This window comes from Tachysurus vachellii, chromosome 26 (genome assembly GCF_030014155.1).
Source record: "Tachysurus vachellii isolate PV-2020 chromosome 26, HZAU_Pvac_v1, whole genome shotgun sequence".
Lineage (NCBI taxonomy): Eukaryota > Metazoa > Chordata > Actinopteri > Siluriformes > Bagridae > Tachysurus > Tachysurus vachellii.
Genome location: NC_083485.1, coordinates 7,905,723 through 7,925,659, shown reverse-complemented (window position 1 = coordinate 7,925,659; position 19,937 = coordinate 7,905,723). Strand labels below are relative to the sequence as shown.

Here is a 19,937-nt window from a genome sequence, read left to right as displayed (position 1 = left end):
TGTCGCAGTGCTGCTGATGCTGATGCTGCTGATGCTGGCTTCCTGTGTGAAGATCTAAAGCAGTTTAACGCCTCAGCGTCGGCTTATGTGTTACTGCGTGAACAGTCAGTGATGCTGAACTAAATGCTGGGATGGATAGATGTATAGATAGCAAGATGAATAGATATACAGTATAGATGTATAGATAGCTAGATTGATAGCTAGATGTATAGATGGATAGATAGGATCGATAGATGGGATGGATGGATGGGTAGGTGGATGGATAGATGGGATGGATATGGATAGATGTATAGATGGATATGTATAGATGGATGTGGATAGGTGGATAGATAGCTAGATGTATAGATGGATAGATAGGATGGATAGATTGGCTGGATGGATGGGTAGGTGGATGGATGGATGGATAGATGGGATGGATGGATAGATGGGTAGGTGGATGGATAGATAGGATGGATAGATGGATATGGATAGATGGATGTGGATAGATGGACATATAGATGTATAGATAGATACATGGATGGATAGATGGATGGATAGAAAGAAAGAAAGAAAGAAATAAAGAACTTTATTGTCATTGCACAGTGCAGGTACACAGCAACCAAATGCAGTTTATACATGTGTATATGTAAACATGTACAGCATGTAATTTCCAGGATTTTCATTTATAAATATTTGGGTGTTTGGATCAGCAATTTCATTTTCATCTATCAATTAACTGAAGGACACAGTAATATTTCAGTAGTGAAATGAGGGTTATTGGATTAACAGAAAATGCGCAATATGCATGAAAACCAAATTAGACAGGTGCATAAATTTGTGCACCCTTGCCATTTTGTTGATTTGAACACCTGTAACTACTTAGCACTGATTAATTGGAACACACAATTGGTTTGGTGGCTCATTAAGCCTTGAACTTCATAGACAGGTGCAGACAATCATGAGAAAAGGTATTTAAGGCGGCCAATTGCAAGTTGTTGTTCTCTTTAACGCTCCTCTGTAGAGTGACAACATTGAGGCCTCAAAACAACTCTCAAATGACCTGAAAACAAAGACTGTTCAACATTATGGCTTAGGGGAAGGCTACAAAAAGTTATCACAGAGATATAAGCTGTCAGTGTCCACTGTGAGGAACATAGTGAGGAAATGGATGACCACAGTCACAGTTCTTGTTACGACCAGAAGTGGCAGGCTATGTAAAATATTGGAGGGGCGAAGGATGGTGAGAACGGTCAAAAACAGCCCACAGGCCACCTCCAAAGACCTACAACATCAACTTGCTGCAGATGGTGTCACTGTGCATCGTTCAACAATTCAGCGCACTTTGCACAAGATGAAGCTGTACGGGAGAGTGATGAGAAAGAAGCCTTTTCTGCACACACGCCACAAACTGAGTCGCTTGAGGTTTGCAAACACACATTTGGACAAGCCGGCTTCATTTTGGAATAAGGTGCTGTGGAGTGATGAAACAGAGATTGAGTTATTTGGTCATAACAAGGGGCGTTATGCATGGTGGCAAAAGAACACAGCATTCCAAGAAAAACGCGTGCAAAATTTGGTGAAGGTTCCATCATGCTGTGTGGCCAGTGCCGGTACTGGGAATCTGGTTAAAGTTGAGGTTACATGGATTCCACTCAATATCAGCAGATTCTTGAGAATAATGTTGAGGATTCAGTCACAAAGTTGAAGTTATGCCGGGGCTGGATATTTCAACAAGACAACGACCCAAAACACTGCTAAAAATCTACTCGGGCATTTATGCAGAGGAACAAGTACAATGTTCTGGAATGGCCATCCCAGTCCCCAGACCTGAATATCATTGAACATCTGTGGGGTAATTTGAAACAGGCTGTCCATGCTCAGCAACCATCGAACCTAACAGAACTGGAGATGTTTTGTAAGGAGGAATGGTCCAAAATACATTCATCCAGAATCCAGACATTCATTACAGGCTATAGGAAGCATCTAGGTTGTTATTTCTGCTAAAGGAGGTTCTACTAAATATTGGTGTGATTTTTTTTCTGTTGGGGTGCCAAAATTTATGCACCTGTCAAATTTGGTTTTGATGCATATTGCGCATTTTCTGTTAATCCAATAAACCTCATTTCACTACTGAAATATTACTGTGTCCTTTAGTTATTTGATAGATCAAAATGAAATTGCTGATCCAAACACCCAAATATTTATAAATGAAAATCATGGAAATTGTCAGGGGTTCCTAAACTTTTGCATACAACTGTAGATAGCTGGTCTGGATGGATGGATAGATAGATAGGTGGCTGGGATGGATAGATAGATAGATGAGCGATAGATAGATTAAATGTTGTACATATATATCATGTTAACATGTACAGTGAATACATATAAAGGCTATAAGATGCAGATGTATGTAAAGCACAATATGTGTAGAGGATGAGGAGTATAAAAAAATACAATATGTGATCGTTACATTGTATAAAGATGGCTGCTGGTGCTGTGAGTAAAAGGCTTCATCTTTTCTCAGGACGATGTCCGTCAGAGGGTTCACCTCAACACGTTCGGCTTTTACCCAAAGGGCTACATGATTGTGAAGATGAACAGGCTGAGTGTGAGCGGAGCTCCAGCCGACAGCATCGACAGCTCCACGGTAAGACGCTGCTTTACACTCCAATCAGCCGCTTTCACATGTTACAGCCTCACATCACATCCTAAACCCACTGAAGCTCTGTGCAAGACCTCTGATCAGACGTCTGTAGACCTACTTGTTTCTGAGCTCCTTACATTAAACCCGTTCAATTCAAGTGAGCAGTTTGACACACTAATAACTATAAAACGTCTGATACGATCGCTGTCAAAGTCGTTCTGGATAAGATTTCATGCTGGAGTGAAATGTGAATGTGATTCTCCGTTGGATTGACTTTTAATCACTCCTTTTTTTTTTAATGACATGGTACTAAAACGCAATCCTTCGTCACTTGCCTAACCCCTGTGAATTTTTTGCCCCCTCTCTTTCAAATCCGTGTTTAATCCCTTGCCAAATCTTTGCCCAATCCCTGAACCTGGATCTGTGCTGGTAACCGAAGTAAAGAAAAAAAATCCAAATTGTTCTTGGAATTTTATTTTATTTTAAAAATTTTTGTTTATACGCCCGTTATTTCTTATCTCCTGCTGCAATAATTGCTCATATCTTAATATATTTTTATTTTTTTTAAAAAAAAAGAAATTTTTTTTTTATTTATTGTATCAAATAAAGAAAATATATGATAAAGAAAAATACACTGTTTTAAAGTATATCAAAAATATAATTTATTTATTTATATTTTTGGCACAGAATCTTCTCCATACGACGTGACCTTCCAGATTTCCACCAGTTTAATAACTTGCATGTAGCAGTATGATGTATATGATGTACAGTATGCTGAACCAGCGCATTAGTATCGAGGCGTTCCAGCCCTGTGCATTAGTGGTGATTTAATTAAGCTGATATCAAGTATTTAAAGGTAATTGATATCAGTCTAAAAGACTGCGAGTTGAAGTGTTTACTGAAGTGTTTAAGCTCCTGATGTTGTCCATCCCCAGGCAATCTCACAATGCCACGCAGCAGTGAACACACTGGCACTGGTGTTCTTAGTGAACAAATAAGAAGAGCTGATGCAGAGAAATCTGAATCATCAGCTCTGTAAATATCCCAGAAGAGCAACTACTGAACATCGACCTGCAAACCAATTTTTTTTTCCATTTCCATTGAAGATTTATTTTGTAATGGATTTCTGAAATTTTGCTCACTGAGATGTTGCTTTAATTCCACTTTGGTTACTGTTAATGTTACTATTACCTACTGCTAAGATCTAGCACATTTTATTCACAATATGTAGCTCATAAGTGCTTTACAATTGCAAAGGAAGAAAGAAAAGGGAAAAAAAAAATCTAACAGCACACAAAACTGTTCCATGTAGAATAAAATAATTGATACAGATGGAGAAACTGGTGTAAATGAACTCAGTGTTGTTTAACAAAAGTTTTGATTTACAATGTGTGTGCGTGTGTGCACACGTGTGTGTGTGTATATGTGCTGTGTGCACGTACACGTGCGTGCGTGTGTGTGTGTGAGAGAGAGAGAGTTTTTTCCATGTAATAATAATCCTAATAGGTTCTACTGTTTAATGTCACCAGGACAAAGTCATTGGTGTGTTAGTAACATGCTGTAAGTCACCTGCAGTCCTGCCTCCTGTCTCTTCTCTGTTCTTGCACCTTTTTCACAGATTGGCTTCAGTTTGGATCGCACAAGCAGTAACGGCTTCTCAACGTATCTGGTAAGGAAGTGAAGTGCAGCCTCTCTGACATAACGCTGATATGTTGTGTAATGTGGAGTACAGGCAGGATGCTCAATGCTGTCAGTGTGATGATCAGGGAAGCGATTTCTCATGTGGATTTGTGTTGCGTACAGGACGATGGCTTGGATTACTGCGTGTTGAAAAAGGTCCCCAGCACTGACTTTTCTGTGGTTCTTCTCCTGCTGGACTTCAGAAACAACATGTAAGTTAAATCAGCTTTATAAGCTAGCGTTAGTGTCCGAGTCGGGCAGGTCATGTGACTAAAGTTAGAAGTTATTTAAACTGTAATATATGGCCAGAAGTATGTGGACACCTGGCCATATGTGGTTTTTTTTTTTTTTTACAAAGTACACAATTATAATATCTAATAATTGGATCTAAACCATGAACCTGTTCCAGCAACACGGTGCACAAAACAAGGTTTATAAAGACATGTTTTGAGGTGGAAGAACCTGCACAGAGCCCTGAACTCAACCCCACTGAACACCGACTGCACCCCAGATCCTCCTCACTACTGCTCTTGTAGCCGAATGATCCACACGCTGCACTCCAACATCTCGTCCATTACAAGGATTAAATCTGGAGTTTTTTTTTTTTTTTTTAAAACAGGCCAAACCTCCATTTCTTGCTAACTTCAGAGCTCCAGAGCAAAACTAAAGATGCATAAATCCGACAGCTGTAGCAGTAAAACCGTATCTTGCCTTTATGACATATCTGTTCCTTTCAGCTTTAGGAATATTCACTGTATATTTTTGCCCATTGCTATTGATTGTGCTTTTTTTTCTTTTTCTTTTTATTTCTCACGTCAGTGTGAGGATGAAGACATCCGCAGAAGATGGAACGTTTCCTCAAATCCTTGTGCCGCCAGAGACCGTAACAGACAAACAGAAAGAGAAAGCTCAGCCTGCTGGTACAGCTGCAGTCCCAATTATCATACGTTACACAAACAAAAAAAAACACAACTTTTTCTTTAACTAAAGCAAAATAGACTAATGGAAAGTATGCAACATTCATATGAGCTCTAATTCTTTACTCCACAACTCAAATGAATGATTTTTTTTCTTTTTTTTTCTTTGATTGTTCTTTGATCGCTCATTGTTTTCACCTCGCCCGTGTTTTTAGATCGACTTTTGTTTTGTGTTTCACTTCCAGGCGAGTCCAAGTCGAAGCGGGACGTGACTGAGGTAAGAATATATTTAATGTCTGTTTTGTTGTTCTGGGTGTCACATGATTATTGTTGGTGCAGAGGCAAAGCTCCAGCTGCTTTTATCCTGGAATTATTATTGATTTATTATTTTTATTTTTTTTCCTCAAGAATAAGGCTGATGTCTCGTATCCGCTGCAGAGTAAAGGCAATAATTACTCCTTTCAGGTGGGTCCTTAAGTCATGCAGAGATTTTTTTCTAATGAATTTGTTGAATTAAATTCTGCAAGGTCTCTCTCTCTCTCTCTCTCTCTCTCTCTCTCTCACACACACACACACTCACTCTCTCACACACACACACACTCACTCTCTCACACACGTACACATAACCCTCTTCCAGTCAATTAAGCACCTGTGTTCTGCTTTTTTTTTAGTTTTCCTTCAGCATAACGTCAGAGGAACAGCAAGGCCTCTACAACTTCTACTTCCACAACTGCTTCTCCACCACAGCTGCCAACCAGGATGTGTCATACCAGGACATGCTCACTTTCAGCATCGACGTGAGCCAAACATTCTTGTTTATTAATAACCTTGTCGTTTGAGTCCCATTAAATAGTCCCGTCATATAGGCTTCATACCATGGCTGTGCCTTGTTTTTTTTTATTTTTTTTTTATTTTATTACACTAAAATCATATTCAAATCACAGACCATTTAGTAGGGTTAGATTCTACTGCATTAACACTTGTACTGTAGCATAAAAAACAGAGCACCGGTGTTTGGTATCTCCTTATGTTCTTATCAATCGACCGTATGATTTCACTTATACATATAATGTCAAGTCAAGAAGCATTTATTGTCATTTCAACCACATACATCTGCTGCAGTATAATAAAATGGCATTTTTCCAGGACCATGATGTGGTCCATAAAACACCAAAATACAGACACAACACCGAACTAGGTACTGCACAGAACTAGAGGAACAATAATACACATGTAACTAATCTACAGAAGAAAAAGGGGAGGAGCCTTTTGAATGCTGTACAGAATGAATGAACCACGGAGTGCTGAATCACGGCACTCGACACGTGACCCACAGAGCAAGCGTCTACGCTTCGCTCCAACAATGTTCTTGTTGTGGTGTTCTTGACAAAAGAACAGAACTCTCGTCACGACCGCTTCTTCAACCAGACTTTAATGTCCCTAGTTTCCTTTTAACTTTGAGAGGACATGCTGCTCGCTTGGTCCTTGATAGTATTAAGTGCGATTAAATCAGTAATTCAAAAACGCAGACACGACATCGCTCACAAACATCCGCTAGTCACTTCATTTAATAAACATACAGTACATAGCGTTCCTAAGAATAACAAATGAGAATCGTGATCTCAGTTCTAAGCCAAACATCCGCCAGCCTGTGTATAACAATATAACGCTATTAAAGTATAGTTCGATATGGAAAGCATGTCGTCAGTGTTCCTATTAGCAAATCACATTTAATAACTAATCAGATTTGTCCCTAACAATTTGCCTTGTCTTTGTCTTGCTAATGTCTTCTATGAAAGTACAAAGTTTTAAAGCTGAACCAATGATGTACCTGATATTGCTTTGTGGGGTAAATGTCCTTATAATTTTTGTTCTTGAAAGTGAATTATAATTAACAAAGTATTGACACCGTATCCTGCTCTAGTGCTCGATCACTTTTGTCAACAAGCTGCTGAATTGATTCCAGATCAACATTGAGGAGAAGAATCCAGACAGCTTCCTGTCTGCTGGAGAGATTCCTCTCCCCAAGCTCTACATCAGCATGTCCGTGTTCTTCCTTCTCATTGGGACACTGTGGGTCTATGTTCTCCGCACACGCAGGTACAGCAACCAAATTTACTGTAATGCTAAAACATTTTGTTTCCTGTTCCAACACATACAATAAACACTGTTTCTTGCTGTTAAATTTCTGTCTTTCTTTCTTTCTATTCTTTACAGAGCTGATGTGTTCAAAATCCACTGGCTCATGGCAGCTCTTCCATTCACCAAGTCTCTCTCACTTATTTTTCATGCTGTGAGCATATGGTCGTGATTATTCATATAGAATTTCTATTTTTTAATTTTTATTTTTTTCTGATCCGGAAGAATGGGAAATTTTATATAATTAGCACCTTTGCATCAATCTGTTTTTAATTATTATTATTTAATAATTTAATAATAATAATAATTATTATTATTTTATTTATTTTTTATTTTTTTAAGAATTAAATCTTTTTACTGTCTGCAAACTATATCATATAATTAAAAAAAAAATGTTTATCTAGCAGTTGTAATTATTTGGTGTATAGACCTCTCTTTGCATTTAGTACTGCCCCTCTACACTTTACTGCTTCATAAGCAGCAGTAAAGTAGAGCTCGTACTGTGTAAGTATTAATACAGATCAGGGTTTACTTTTAATGTAATGCCTTACATCTGCTTTGCAGATCGATTACTACTACATCTCCAACCAAGGCTTTCCTATCGAAGGCTGGGCCGTGGTCTACTACATCACACACCTGTGAGTGAACTCCCTAACTGACTGTGGAGCACTGGGTTTTTTCCATGTTTGGAAATAACTGTTTGATCATAGAGCTCCTTTTTAATTTGTTTTCTTTGCAGACTGAAGGGGGCGCTGCTGTTCATCACTATAGCTTTAATAGGGACTGGATGGGCCTTTGTTAAACACATCCTCTCAGACAAGGACAAAAAGATCTTCATGATTGTCATCCCTCTACAGGTACACATGTATAACTTTACTTTATAATGTATAACTAAGTGTTAAACCATAACTGTGCCAGAAACAGTCAGGTGCTATTCAGGCCTGTGGCCATGTTAAGATCTGACTGTTATCTCGTTTGATATAGTTTTTGCAGATATTGTGTTACACATTTCAATAAGAAAAGTAAAAAAGAAAAGTGATCCATAATCATTAACTGAGTAGGTATTTTTTTAGACTTTCTGGCAAATCTAAAACTCAAAAAAGACTCATCTCTCAGGTAGGTAAATATTACGGTGCTTTAATCAGTACAACTTTAAAGTTTTGGGTCGTTTTTGACTAATTTTGCGATGGTAGTTTCTCTCATTCTAACTGACATATCTTCTCAAGCTTATTCTGTATTGATGGAAAGAATCTGTAAACTACCATCTTTAAGTCGCTTCCCAGATGTTCTGGGCTTTGGCCTCTCAATTGACATTCAGTTACTTGAAACAGCAACACCAGCACTGTTTAGGCTGCATGCATTGTGTCACTATTCTGCTTAAAGGTGAACCTTTGCCTCATTCTGAGGTTGTGTGAAGTCTAGAGCAGTTTTTTTTTTTTTTTTTTTTTTTTTGTACGAATCTCTCTTTATTTGGCTGCATTCTTCTGTCCTGTAATACTCTGTCTCTGCACCTCTGAGAAGCATCTTATAACATAGTGCTGCCACCACCATGCTTCATCCTTTTGAGATGGTGTTAGCAAATTTATGCATCATAGCTTTTTTTTTTTTGTCAGACCTGGCATTTGGAGGCAATATTCATTTTTGTCTCAGAGTACTTTTCCTCATGATCTCAGAGTCCTTTAAGTGTCAACCATTGGTTAATGGAGTATTTCTCCTTTCAGCAGGTTCTCCTATCTCTGATGAGGACTCTATGCTCTGTTGGAGTGGAAAAAGTACCATTGACCTAATAAAAGGCCTTCCTAGCTTGGTTACGTCTTCCATTTTACAGTGGTTGTACCCATTGTGCTCATTAGAACATACAAACTGATCTTTGTTCAGATCTATGTCTTAACACAATTTGATCGCAGAGGTCTGGGGAAAGTTCTTTGGACTTCATGGCTTTGGAGTTTGTCCAGTCAGTTGAATTTGCCACAAGTGGACTCCAGTCATGTTCTGCAGGTCTTGAGTGTCAGTACTTTTAAAATAGTCAGAAATAAAGTTGTTTCTGAATCTTTTCTGATAGGAAAATCTTCAGGCCATTGGGCTTTTAGGCTCCTAGACATCATCACTGTGGAGAAAACTGATGTGCTTAGTTCCCAAGGGCTGTTTATTTATAATTTTTAGACAAATGAAGGCTTTGAATACGTTTTGATTAGTCATACCTGATTCACACAGAAGCTATTGTTAGCCCATTGTTGTTATGGCTACATCGTGGTAGGAGTTAATTCCCACAGCCGCCAGAAGATAGGCTGTAATATTATTTTTTTCCATGTAAATCAGTCTCTTTGTTCTGTTTTGTTCAATGTTGTGATAATAAAGGTGAACGCAATGCATCCACACATGCAGTGTGTGTTAAAATGTAATTTATCCTGCTTTTGTTCAAGTATGATCATGCATTGATTTGAATAGTATCTGGTATGAAGATACAAGATGGTGTAAAAGGTATAAATGAAAAAACATGTATTGATCAGAGCAAATTTGGTTTCAGGTCCTGGCTAATGTGGCCTATATCATCATCGAGTCAACAGAAGAGGGTTCCAGCGAGTATGGCTTATGGATGGAGATCCTGTTCCTGGTGGACCTGCTGTGCTGTGGAGCGATTCTCTTCCCAGTCGTCTGGTATGAGCTCCTGTTCCTCTCCTGCTTCACATGTTTCACAGAGATTTGTTATGCCAACTTAGATCTAACATGGATCTATTTTGGGGCTGCTGGTCATATTTGAATATTGATGTAATGACTGATGTATAAATATGATTTATATTTAATTTTAGTTAAATTTCCATGTTTTTTTTTTTAACACTGAATGCTGATTTGACTGCTGTGTATGTATTCTTTATTTTTTCCTGGCAGGTCTATTAGGCATTTACAAGAGGCATCAGCAACTGACGGGAAAGGTAGGATGGGAATTCAGTTAATAAAATGATCATAACATGAGTATATAGCTTTCGTAATCATCGTCCTGAGACGTGTCAGGGACCTGTCTGCAAATGCACTTCTGTTCACAGCCAGCAGAGGGCAGGAAACATTACACTGCTACTTTAAAACTTCCTCCACACTTTCTGTAGCATCAGGAATGATATCAGGAACGATAAGATCAGGAATGTGGTTAGATCTGAATAGTTTCATGAATTGCTGCTGGGCTGCTAATTCAGTACGTACTGATCAGTATTATACATGTGGTATGAATGCAATCTGGACATGCTACCTCCACCATCTTGGCACTGACGTGACCTACGATGTACGATTCACACTCAGCTTTATTTTTTGCCCATTGCCTTATGGCATAGCACAGTGTCCATTAGTCCAAGCTGTAGGGTATTTTTTTCCCAGCTGTCTTATGAACATTGAGAATCTAGACATATTACTCCTATGGTGGACTGCTTTCAGTCTGCAGTATAGTAATGTAGTAGGAATATTCACTTCCACTTGTACCACAACAATTTGCCAAAATGATGTTTAAAAATTAAAAAAGTAATAAATTGTGACCATTTTATAGTCTGAGGCAAGATAGATCCCATCCCAGCATCTCCTTTTTGCTCTCTCAGTCTCTGATATTATTATAATAATAATAATAAACGAGGAAATCATAAACTGCTCAAAAAAAGTCCTGAAGACTTTTCTGTGTTTTCCAGGACACTAAAACCTATTGATTGTTACAGCCAGACCTACCATCCTGACCATGCACTTTCTGACCATTCAGATTTAAGAATTCAACCCCCCTTCTACTGCCCCTCCCCTGTACACAATTATGTTCAAATACAGATGCATGTACAAAATAAGTGATACATGGCTGTCAGACCATGAAAATGTTTTTTATATATATATATATATATATATATATATATATATATATATATATATATATATATATATATATATATATATAAAGCAGTGAGATACTCCCCCTTTAACTGTCTGATTGGTTAGCAGCCAGTAACCTCGAGTCAAATCCATCAAGAAAGCCAAGCTTAATAGATTATTGTAGACACTAATAATCGGAATCAGTTTAGTTATCTACCCTGCTCTCAGTATGCTCTCCTTTCCCTTCAGGGGAATTTAGTTAAACTGATAGCTTTAGTAGTTGCAGTGATTCTGCAGGCAGCACTATGTCTGTTCCACCAAACTGAATTAAAATGAAAGCTGTAGAAAGCTTGCTTCTGCCTGGAGGTCATGTCCATTTACACCTTTTAGTTTTAAAGAGAATGTTTAAAAAGTACCATTCATTGTGTGGATGATGTCATTTGGACACCATAAACACATTACACCGGTATCTATGTTCAGTCTGCTCATGGGAAATAAACCTAGAGTTAATGTGGTCTGACTCGCATCCAGTCAAGCGAATATTTTACTGTCCTCATGTGTGCGCCTTAACAGCGTGGCTGTCTTAACCGCAATCATGGTGTCATTGAAGGTGCAAACCACTTTAAGGAGTTATTCATGAAGCCCTTAGCGAATGACAAATAAATCTGCTCAGCTATGCTCACTCACCACAAAAAGGGGTCACATCACTCATTTTAGCGTCTCTTCCACAGCATGCTGTTTATTACAGGGTTCTGTTTAAGGTGCTCTGAGCTTGAAAAGCTTTTAATGAGCTACTATTTTGCATTGACCTTCCCTTGAGTGTTTGAGGTTTGCTGCGTAGTTTTGGCCATTACACCATTAGAATGACTCGACACTGAATATTAGGTCTATATATCTTAGCTTTTATGTGAAATATATAAAATATATATTATATATTTATAATATATTTAATATATAAATCTTCAGACTAGCACACTCGTACAGATTTTAAGATACAATCCATGCATATAGTTACAGCTCATGTAAATGAGCCAGTACTTTCTGACTGCTCACTGAACCCTGATCGAAGCAGCTTTTTTAGCAGCTTTACTGTAGTTGTTTTGAAACCTAGAGCACGGAGATTTAGGCATCATCAGAAATTTCAGAACTGAATCCCATCATTTAGGCCACTTTTTTTGAATCAGGCTTGTATTGATCTATTTGCCATCAAATGAGATTTGACTTCCTGTTACAGTACATTTCCATTTGTTTTGGCACCTCTACTACTGGTTTTCTCTACTCACACCCTACCCTTTTGGCAGCCGGTTGTCTGGGAAATGACCCAGACCACACTGTACTCTCATTCAGGGAGAGATTGCAGATGTCAGATGGGTCGTAAATGTCTGCTGCTCGTTGCATTGCTTGCATTTAAAGACTTTGTTGCAAAATGTGTTTAAAAGGATCCAAATAAGAGAGTAGTGATTTAAGATCATGTTTTTGTTCCATTTTTCACTGGTGTTGCTGTATAATAATTTGTATGTCTTCTCTTTTATAACTGCTTCTTTCCTCTTATATAGCGGCTAGTTTTTGGAGCCTCTCAGTTGTAATGCTCGGCCCCCTGTGGCCCAGGCTGTCTTTCTTATCTGTTTTAACACTACCAGATGGCATGTACTGCTTTTACAAAAAAATCTGGAGACTCATTTTCAAAATATTCTATTGATAATTGAACATTACTGAAATGTTTTGGGATGAGATACATTAGGCAACGACTGAAAGGAAGTAGGAAGCAGGAAGCGCCAAATCATGATGGCTAGACAACTGGGTCAAAGCCTCTTCTCACAAGACCTGCTGTTTTGGTGTTCCATGTTTAATACCTACCCAAAGTGGTCCATTTCATTCATTCATTTAATTTCCAGCATTTGGAAGATGCCCTTATCCAGAGCGACTTACATTGTCTAATTTTTTTTTATACAACTGAGCAGTTTAGGGTTAAGGGCCTTGCTCAGAGGCCCAATGGTGGCAGCTTGGTGGACCTGGGATCGAACTCACAACCTTCGTATTAGTAGCCCAACACCTTAACCACTAGGATACCACACGCCCAAGAATCAATAGATTGACAACCGGTGAACCAGCAGCAGGTTCATGGGCATCCAAGGCTCATAGATCTGAGCATGTCCGCTCCCACAGAAGAGCTGTAGAAGAAATGGCTGAATTAATACTGAATTAAGTTATAATAGAAAAGTGGCAGAACACGCAGTGCATCACAACTTGCTATAACTTGCTAATTCAGCTGTATAGCTCTAAACATGTCAGAGTGCTCATGCTGACTCCTGTCCACTGCTGAAACACTGTTTGATCGTAAGTTCAAGTGAGCATCAGAACTGGACCATAGAGCAATGAAAGGAGATGACCTGCTCTTATGAATCACTCTTTTGCATCATGTGGAAGGAATGACCTCAGGATGCACTACGGGAAAAGGCAAGCCAGTAAAGGCATTGTGAAGTTCTAGACAGTGTTCTGCTGAGAAATCTGTGCTCCTGGCATTCATTTGGATGTTACATTGACACGTACCACTTTACCTGAACATCGTTTCAGACCAAGTACACCACTTCATGCCAAAGCTATTCCTTTATGGCAGTGGCCTCTTTCAACAGGATAAGGCTCCCTGTCACACTGTTCATTGCTCACGCATAGTTTGCAGATCGTGACAGAGTTCAAGATATTGACAGCCTTCTGTTTCTCTAGATCTCAATCTGAATGATTATCTGTGGATGTGCTGGATAAATAAGTCCAATCAATAGAGGCCCCATAATGGAACTTACAGGACTTAAAGGGTCTTTGCTAACATCTTGGTATCTGCTACCTCAGCAAACCTTCAAAGGTCTTGTGGAGTTCATGTCTCAAAGGGTTACAGGTAGCAAAAGTGGGTGACATTAATATTATGCAGGTGGTTTTAGGTGTTAAATGGGTTGGATATCCGGGCTCTATGTTCTTTCATGTCAACCTTGACACACCAACCATTTAGGGAAGAACCACAGGGGTGTGATGGTCAGGTGACCACATATTACTAGCCAGATGCTCTTCTTTTTCCTTTTGTCATTTAAAAACCATAAAATAGCAAACATTTGCGCTTTACTGTAGCTGAGCTGAAAGAGGATGGAGGAGGGGGTGTTGGAGGAACAGGATTTAGAGTAAATATTCAAGAGAACAACCTGGCTGTGGGTGTCTTAACTTGTATCCTTGTTTTGTTTTGTCCACTTGACCATTAAAGCTATTACAATCGGGCTTGTTTTGCACTGAGAGGTCATAATCAGTTTAATGACACTAGAGCACAACGGGATGCCACATCACATCCCGTATTTTATTCGGTTGAAAAACCTGCGGTGTCTGTGGTGTTTCCCATTGCTGTTAAACTCATTGCTCTCACATTTGTGCTGCTTTTTAATGACCATGTGCTCTTATGCACCGCTGTAGAGAATCGGGCAATTTGCTCTAAGCACTACACACAGGCACCTTACATCAAATTCTGCATACATCTAGATTACAAAGATAATTTGAACCCCTACTTTGTTTTTCATTTGATTAAATTCCTTTGTTTTTCTAAACCTTTTTCAACTGTTAAAGATGGTGCAACAACAACATCCACAAACTCAGAGTCCTTCCGATTGCTTGGTTGATAACGAAGCACTAAGCTGTTGCATGCTGTGATATTTACTCTGTTTTGGTTGTGATGTGTTACAGTGCAGTGCTACTGAATTCTTGATCCTGGTCAGTCATTGTATTGATGAATTTTTTATAGCAGCATCTGTGATAGTAGATTAGGCTTTAAGGCAAAGCACAGGGTTATATTAATATTTAAGATTAATAGATAGGAAGTGAACACCAGTGTACGATGCAGTAGATTGATGTGTACACACACAGGATCAGTGCGGAGTTGAAATTAAACTAGAATTCGATTAACTTAAGACCAAAATCAGAGGTAGATTGTAAGTAGTTTAATTAAGTATGTAATGTATCAGCAGCTTACTTTTTTGCAATAACACATAGCTTTATTACATTTTAATGCAACTTTGAATAATGACCCTTGATGTGATTTTGTTATTCGATTCATCTGATGTTTACATTGCTATTTTTTCTGCACACACCATAGACCACGACTGGTAGTGATACAAATTGAAAGAGAAGCAGTGAAGTGGCTACTCATTTTAAAAGCTGCTTCACATCATAAAAAATTTCACCTAAATGGAACGATTGATCCACCGATACTGACCCAAATATTCAGTAGTAGTGTGCTATTAGTGCCTTCCTGCTGCTAACACTTCATCACTATGCTAATCCAGATATCACCCTTGAGAGAACACATTCCCAGCAGAGGTGTGTGCGCGAGTGTGTGCGAGCGCCTGTGTGTACGCGTGAGCGATTGTAAACACTAGAATCAGAACAGGTTATTCCCAAAGCCTTACTGTGTCTGTCCCACTTAACTTGATTGCAAAAAAAAAAAATTGTATAAAAATGAAAGAAAGAGGTGATGCTGTGTTTGTTTCAGCTGCATTATATTCTACTTCTTTAAATAACATGCTGGTTTCACTTTTGCATACTTAATTTACAAATGTATAACAACTATTTTCATGATTCAAATGGTGTGATTTAAAAGCATGGTGAGATTTTGCATCTTTCTGTGCCAAATCAATTGATAATCGCTTTCCTTTTGTTGTATCTTGTTATTTTAAAAGCTGCCATCAATCTGGCTCAGCTGAAGCTTTTCCGGCACTACTATGTGATGGTAAGTACTGACATCATTCACTGTCTAATACTCTCTCGTTCTTCCATAGCCCTCTCTTGCCTTTTCTAATTTCACACCTGCAGAAAACTCTGGTGTTTAGAGGGGATCACACACTCATGCTCTGTGTTGCTTTGAAATAGAAGACTGTTTTTGTTGTAGCCCATAACTAGTGAAAACTACTTTTCCCTCATGGTGTCTTTTAGGCAGTACATCAAAGTGGCCTTGCTTCCAAAATGCAGCTATTGGTTGTTCAGCAGATTTTTTAAAAAATGTAACATTACAAGTGAAGCAGATTCACAGCTGACAACTAAAGGATATTGGTGAGAAAGGAAGCTCCATTGAACACTCAGTCGTTGGTTTCCCCAAAAGAAACTGCACTGTTAGGGTTTAGGAGAAGCTGTGAGTATCAGTAGTAATTTCAATACATCCCAGGCCCCTTTTCCACCAACGTAGGTTCGCAAAGCCACGAGCATTAACAGTAAAGCAATATCCGCCATTGTTGAGGTTTGTGTTTGCCGCTGCTGCGCTAACGTTGCTGTTTAACATTGTATACAGTGACGTAACACTTGGCTCTGTGATGGCTCTCTAGCCCATGGAAAGGCAAACCGGTTCTTAAAAGGATCGCCAATGGAACCAACTTTGAACCAACACTAGCTCTGAAATAGCACCTGGTTCTTTCTGGTGGAAAAGGGGGCATTAGTGCATTGAGTTTGTTGGTCCTGGGAACCAAAAAAGATTTGTTTACTGATTAGTTTGGTGGTGGTGGTGGTTGGTGTTTTAAAACGTGCATTTTTACTATCTTAATATCTAATATTAAGATCTAAGATTAATATCTAATACATCTCAAATGATAAATAACATCCATCCATCCATCCATCCATCTTCTACCGCTTATCCGGGGCCGGGTCGCCGGGGCAGCAGTCTGAGCAGGGACACCCAGACTTCCCTCTCCCCAGACACTTCCTCCAGCTCCTCCGGGGGAATACCGAGGCGGAGGAAATTCATTTCGGCCGTCTGTATCCGGGATCTTGTCCTTTCGGTCATGACCCAAAGCTCATGACCATAGGTGAGGGTAGGAACGTAGATCGACTGGTAAATAGAGAGCTTCGCCTTGCGGCTCAGCTCTTTCTTCACCACAACAGACCGGTATATCGACCGCATCACTGCAGAAGATACACCGATCCGCCTGTCGATCTCCCGCTCCATCCTTCCCTCACTCGTGAACAAGACCCCAAGATACTTAAACTCCTCCACTTGAGGCAGGAGCTTTCCACCAACCTGAATGGGACAAGCCACCCTTTTCCGGCTGAGAACCATGGCCTCGGACTTGGAGGTGCTGATTCTCATCCCTGCCGCTTCACACTCGGCTGCAAACCGTCCCAGTGCACGCTGAAGGTCCTGATTTGAAGAAGCCAACAGGACAACATCATCTGCAAAAAGCAGAGACGAAATCCTGTGGTCCCCAAACCGGACTCCCTCCGGCCCCCGACTGCGCCTAGAAATCCTGTCCATATAAATAATGAACAGGACCGGTGACAAAGGGCAGCCCTGCCGGAGTCCAACATGCACCGGGAACAAGTCTGACTTACTGCCGGCAATGCGAACCAAACTCCTGCTCCGGTCATATAGGCCCCGGACCCCATACTCCCAGAGCACCCCCCACAGATCACCACGAGGGACACAGTCGAATGCCTTCTCCAGATCCACAAAGCACATGTGGACTGGTTGGGCAAACTCCCATGAACCCTCCAGCAACCTGGTGAGGGTATAGAGATGGTCCAGTGTTCCACAACCGGGACGAAACCCGCATTGTTCCTCCTGAAACCGAGGTTCGACTATCGGCCGAATTCTCCTCTCCAGTACCCTGGCATAGACTTTTCCGGGGAGGCTGAGGAGTGTGATCCCCCTGTAGTTGGAACACACCATCCGGTCCCCCTTCTTAAATAGAGGGACCACCACCCCAGTCTGCCAGTCCAGAGGCACTGTCCCCAGCCGCCAAGCGATGTTGCAGAGGCGTGTCAACCAAGACAGCCCCACAACATCCAGAGACTTGAGGTACTCAGGGCGGATCTCATCCACCCCCGGTGCCTTGCCACTGAGGAGCTTCTCAACCACCTCAGTGACCTCAGCTTGGGGGATCGATGAGTCCTCAACTGAGCCCTCTGCTTCCTCAGTGGAAGACACGTCGGTGGGGTTGAGGAGATCCTCGAAGTACTCCTTCCACCGTCCGAGAATGTCCCCAGTCGAAGTCAGCAGATTCCCGCTCTCACTGTAAACAGTGTGAGTAGGGCACTGCTTCCCCTTCCTGAGGCGCCGGACGGTTTGCCAGAATTTCTTCGAGGCCAACCGATAGTCCTTCTCCATGGCCTCACCGAACTCCTCCCAGAGTTTTTGCCTCTGCAACCACCCGGGCTGAAGCTCGCTTGGCCCTCCGGAGTCCCCCGAGCCAACCAGGCTCGATAGGACTCCTTCTTCAGCTTGACGGCATCCCTTACTTCTGGTGTCCACCACCGGGTTCGGGGATTGCTGTTACGACAGGCACCGGAGACCTTACGGCCACAGCTCCACGCAGCCGCGTCGATAATGGAGGTGGAGAACATGGTCCACTCAGACTCAATGTCTCCAACCTCCCTCAGGATCTGGTTGAAGCTCTGCCGGAGGTGGGAGTTGAAGATCTCTCTGACCGGAGACTCTGCCAAACGTTCCCAGCGGACCCTCACAGTACATTTGGGTCTGCCAAGTCTGTCCAACTTCCTCCCCGGGTATCGGATCCAACTCCCCACCAGGTGGTGATCAGTTGACAGCTCCGCCCCTCTCTTTACCCGAGTGTCCAAGACATACGGCTGGAGGTCAGATGAAACAACCACAAAGTCGATCATCGACCTCCGACCTAGGGTGTCCTGATGCCATGTGTACTGATGGACACCCTTATGCTTGAACATGGTGTTCGTTATGGACAAACTGTGACTAGCACAGAAGTCCAATAACAGAACACCACTCGGGTTCAGGTCGGGGGGGCCGTTCCTCCCAATCACGCCCCTCCAGGTGTCACTGTCGCTGCCCACATGAGCGTTGAAGTCCCTCAGTAGAACGACGGAGTCCCCGGTCGGAGCACTTTCCAGCACCCCTCCCAGAGACGCCAAGAAGGTCGGGTACTCTATGCTGCCATTTGGCCCGTAAGCACAAATAACAGTGAGAGACCTCTCCCCGACCCGAAGGCGCGGGGAAACAACCCTCTCATTCACCGGGGTGAACTCCAACACATGGCTGTTGAGCTGGGGGGCTATGAGCAAGCCCACACCAGCCCACCGCCTCTCACCGCGGGCAACTCCAGAGTAGTAGAGAGCCCAGCCTCTCTCAAGGAGTTGGGTTCCAGAGCCCAAGCTATGCGTAGAGGCAAGCCCAACTATATCTAGTCGGTATCTCTCGACCTCCCGCACCAGCTCAGGCTCCTTCCCCCCCAGCGAGGTGACATTCCATGTCCCTAGAGCCAGATTCCATGTCCGGGAATTGGGTTGCCGAGGCTCCCGCCTTCGACTGCCACCCAATCCACATTGCACCAGCCCCTTACGGTTTCTCCTGCAGGTGGTGGGCCCACAGGAGATCGGCCCCACGTCGCTCCTTCCGGCTGAGCCAGAAGACCCGGCCACCAGGCGCTCGCATGCGAGCCCCAATCCCGGGCCTGGCTCCAGGGTGGGGCCCCGGTTGCGCCATACCGGGCGACGTCACTGACCTTGCTTTGTTTTTCTTCATAAAGGGCTTTTGAACCGCTCTTTGTCTGGCCCGTCACCCAGGACCTGTTTGCCTTGGGAGACCCTACCAGGGGCAAAAAGCCCCAGACAACATAGCTCCTAGGATCATTCAGGCACGCAAACCCCTCCACCACAATAAGGTGGCGGTTCAAGGAGGGGATGATAAATAACAGCAGTTTGATAATATAATATTTCCTATACTGCTGTGTATTTAAAGAAAAACAACA

The 19,937-nt window shown here is 41.6% G+C and overlaps 1 protein-coding gene across 1 annotated transcript in view; it reads left to right on the top strand.

Moving 5' to 3' along the window:
* Positions 1-19,937, top strand: part of gpr107 (G protein-coupled receptor 107) — a 33,713-nt gene that overhangs the window by 281 nt on the left and 13,495 nt on the right. Inside the window, exons 2-15 of the mRNA XM_060862973.1 lie at positions 2,501-2,623; positions 4,239-4,289; positions 4,424-4,512; positions 5,120-5,220; positions 5,463-5,494; positions 5,626-5,682; positions 5,889-6,014; positions 7,184-7,317; positions 7,435-7,510; positions 7,921-7,994; positions 8,096-8,213; positions 9,884-10,014; positions 10,246-10,289; positions 15,909-15,958. Coding sequence (XP_060718956.1) covers positions 2,501-2,623; positions 4,239-4,289; positions 4,424-4,512; positions 5,120-5,220; positions 5,463-5,494; positions 5,626-5,682; positions 5,889-6,014; positions 7,184-7,317; positions 7,435-7,510; positions 7,921-7,994; positions 8,096-8,213; positions 9,884-10,014; positions 10,246-10,289; positions 15,909-15,958 — 1,206 coding nt within the window. The remainder of the gene's footprint in view (positions 1-2,500; positions 2,624-4,238; positions 4,290-4,423; positions 4,513-5,119; positions 5,221-5,462; positions 5,495-5,625; positions 5,683-5,888; positions 6,015-7,183; positions 7,318-7,434; positions 7,511-7,920; positions 7,995-8,095; positions 8,214-9,883; positions 10,015-10,245; positions 10,290-15,908; positions 15,959-19,937) is intronic.